General features: G+C 47.8%; 1 protein-coding gene across 1 annotated transcript in view; it reads left to right on the plus strand.

Moving 5' to 3' along the window:
• LOC102202196 (A disintegrin and metalloproteinase with thrombospondin motifs 14-like) overlaps positions 1–1,435 on the plus strand; it is a 2,182-nt gene extending 747 nt beyond the window's left edge. Inside the window, exon 2 of the mRNA XM_005755202.1 lies at positions 972–1,435. Coding sequence (XP_005755259.1) covers positions 972–1,435 — 464 coding nt within the window. The remainder of the gene's footprint in view (positions 1–971) is intronic.
• The last annotated feature ends 2,168 nt before the right edge of the window (positions 1,436–3,603 follow it).

The following is a 3,603-nucleotide window of genomic DNA, read 5'->3' on the forward strand; positions in this document are numbered from 1 at the left end:
TGTGTGTGTGTGTGACCTCCATGACCTCAGACAGAGCCCACTCATCCTTCCTCTTCATCAGTGTAGGTACAGCTTGTCTTTCTATACGTGTGAGGACCCTCGTCCTGCTCTCTAATCTCCACCAGGACAGAAACGTCCTCACAGAGTTGCTCTCAGAGTAAGACTGTGTCCAGCCTGAGCTGATGTAATCCTGTAGAAACTGTCCTGTGTGGGAGGATCAGAGGTTTTAGTGTTTATTTATTTATTATAACATCTGGATGAAACAGCTGGAGTCATGTTATAAATGTTAGTAATGTCTTTGAAGTAAAACACAGAAACCACAATCAGCTTTGTACCTGCCCACTGGTTTCATGATCACCATTAAATAATCCTCTGATAACAAAAATTAAAAATATATTTTATTTAAAACGTCTTTGTCTGAGTATGTTAAAGACGTGGCCGTATAAAAACAAAACACAGCACAGAAGTGTTTCAGGTCATAAACTCATCTACACGCTCTGTGAGAGGCGTCCAGTCAGAGTCCAACCACAGGATGCTCTCAGTCTTTGGCTCCGCCTCCTCATATGCTCTGTTGGTACAGTGACCTAACAGGAGCCATGTTATCGGTCACATGATGTCATGTGAAGGCTCCAACAGCATAAACACATCTAGAGGCCCAGCTCAGGTGAAGCTAGAAGACCACCTGTCAGAGGCCACGCCCCCAATGATGCAAAAATTAAGCCTTAATCAAATCTAAACAGGTTTGAAGTATCACTAGAGACTCCAAACATGTTTATTTTAACATGGGAGTCTATGGGACTGACTCAGTGCTGCTCCTGCTGGACGTCAGAGGAACTGCAGGTGTGAGGTTCAGGTGTTGTCGGTCTGAATGTTCAACAGTAACGTGTTTGTTTAAATAACTGAAGGTTTTATTGTCTTCAGTCCTGAAACAGACGCTGCAGGAGTGACTGACTCTTCTTCTTCTTCTGCAGATTCTCTCCATCAGGTTCTGTCGGAGTTCGCCATCATTCGTCCAATCAGGACAGACTCAGAGGGGCGCTTCCTGTCAGGTTCCATCTCAGCTCGCCAGCTACATCGCAGGAAAAGACACGCCCCCTCATCAGAGGACACACCCACCGACTTTAATGACAGACATATGGACACACCCTTTTCACAACAGGCTCCGCCCAGTCACGGTTGGTGGGGGCAGAGTCACATGACAGAGGAGGTGGAGCTCTTCTATAATGTGACTGCCTTCGGGCAGGAATTGCACCTACACCTGCATCCCAACTCTCGCCTCGTCGCCCCCACCGCCACCATGGAGTGGGAGGAGTCAGGACAGCACCACTCTCAGCCAATAGAAGACACCGGCTGCTTCTACACGGGAACTGTGTCCAACATGGAGGGTACGTCAGTCGCCATCAGCAACTGTGATGGACTGGTATGTATCACATGACCCAATCGTCTTACAGCTGTTTGATCAGAGCAAAGGTTCCCAATCTCCAGGTCGTGGACCAATCCTGGGTCATGTGAACTTAGTCACAGGGTCCCATGTAATCAGTGCCTGAAGAAGAAACTCTAACACGGTTCCTGCACTGTGACTTAAGTGAGCGGTAGTGTCAGAGCTGCGGGAGGGTCCACAGGTCACTGAGCATCCTCAGCTGACCTGCCAACACCATCACCAGGGTGGAGTTAACGGCGTGACCTCCACCCTGACGAGTTCAGAGGAGATGGGACTGTGGACGTCCTCCTCGTGTCTCCGAGGAGCTGAAACAAAGTCAATGATCGGCTCGTTCAGTGATCACATTCACAGATGTTTCTCCTGACACCATCCTTCAGCTCTCTGCGGGTTTGTTGTTTTAGCTAACGTTTAGCTAACGTTTAGCTAATGTTTAGCTAACGTTTAGCTATCGCCTGGTCGTTATGCCGTAGAGAATCATCAGCACAGCAGGCTGTAGACATGCAGGTGGTTCTTTCTACAGCTCACTGTAAAGAAACAGATTTATTTAATTATCCCACAGAAACTCACTTCAGCACCAGTAGAAAAGAAATAGAAAAAAATAGAAAAAGTAAATGAGTGAATAGCTTCAGCAGTGTATCAAACAGCTTCTCAGGCGTGTTCTTTCTACAGCTCTTCTGCAGTAAAGGTTTGAACGTGTTTGTGGCGTTCTGTTGTGCGGACAGCGCTCGCCTCACCGTCACCGCTGTCTAAGTCAGACGCTCACGTCCTGTTCATCACGGTCCTCTGATGCTGACGGCGGTGAGCTGAGCGACGCGTGTCTGCAGTCATAGACTGCTGTTACTAAAGTGCTCTGTGACTCAGGCTTTCATGAATAAATATCACACGATTGTTAAACAGTGATGAGACTCGTCAGCGTGGCGATGGAGCAGTGCTTCATACACACTAAAGCACACTAAAGCCCGCCCACAGGAACGTCTGCAGGACTTTAATGAGCAAATCAGGCGACCGTCTCAGGTTTCAGTCCAACATAAACATCTGTCACTAACCTGAGACATCACATGAGCCAAAGCATCAGGCGTTTCCTGGGTGACATCAACCAGTGACTCACCTGAGTCACCTAACAGGCTTCTGTGATCCCACCTGTCAGGTGACTCGAGACATGGACAGGTAAAACACAGACTTTGGTTTCAAAGTGACTGTAAGGAGGAAACACATCAGCCCCAGAGGAACGTGTCCCCGAGTCATGCAGGAGAGTTGTATTTCTTTTGTCCTCTCTGAGACGATTTAAGGATGTAACGACATCATCGTCATCATCGTCGTTGTCCTGAGCGAGGAAGCTGCAGCTGCTGATGGATGCAGATGTTTCCACAGCTGTCGATGTGTGTGGAGCCTCCTGATTTTCCACATATTGCAGCTGAAAGCTTCAGTCTGAGGCAGGAGGAGCGTCTGATCCAAACATCTACAAAAAAGATTTTAAACAATAAAAGTCACGAATGTGGCTCACAAAACTTTCAAAATAAAAGCTTTTAAGTTCAGCAGGGAGTCAGACAGAAACAGAGAGGACGCTGTAAAACGTGGCGTGCTGAGACCTTCGCTTTGTACAGCGTGGGCCGAGCCGCTGAGTGAAGCCAGATGTGGAGGACAGATGTAAGGCGTAGGAGGAGGAATGAGGAAGCTGCAGGGAACAAACTGCAGACTCACCGAGGTGGACACAATAACAGGAACACCTCAGCACTGAAGCTCTGATGGAGTTTACTGCAGGAGCAGTGCATGATGGGAAAAGTCTTACTCAGTTTATGATTTTATATTTCCAGCTCCAGCATGTTTACTGCTGACTCAGAGCACGACTGAGGCTTTAGAGCTGACGCTTCTCACTCAGAGCGACGTCTACAATGAGTCTAGGTTTGTTGTTGAAAAGACATCCACCACGACCACATCTGGACTCTAAATAGGCCGCACACTGAGGTCATAGAGACGACGCTAGACGTCAAAATAAGACGTCACCTGGCGTTACAAAGACACACCTTCAGTGGACCAAACCTGACGAATAAAAGACGTGACTGTGCAGTGGGACAGACCCACGGAGTCTTTATCTGATGGACACGTTCTTACTTTCTCATAAGCACAGCTGTGAGCTCTGCTCTTCAGTTTTATCATCTGAT

The sequence above is a fragment of the Pundamilia nyererei genome, unplaced genomic scaffold (assembly GCF_000239375.1).
Source record: "Pundamilia nyererei isolate P.nyererei 1_Seehausen unplaced genomic scaffold, PunNye1.0 scaffold01064, whole genome shotgun sequence".
Lineage (NCBI taxonomy): Eukaryota > Metazoa > Chordata > Actinopteri > Cichliformes > Cichlidae > Pundamilia > Pundamilia nyererei.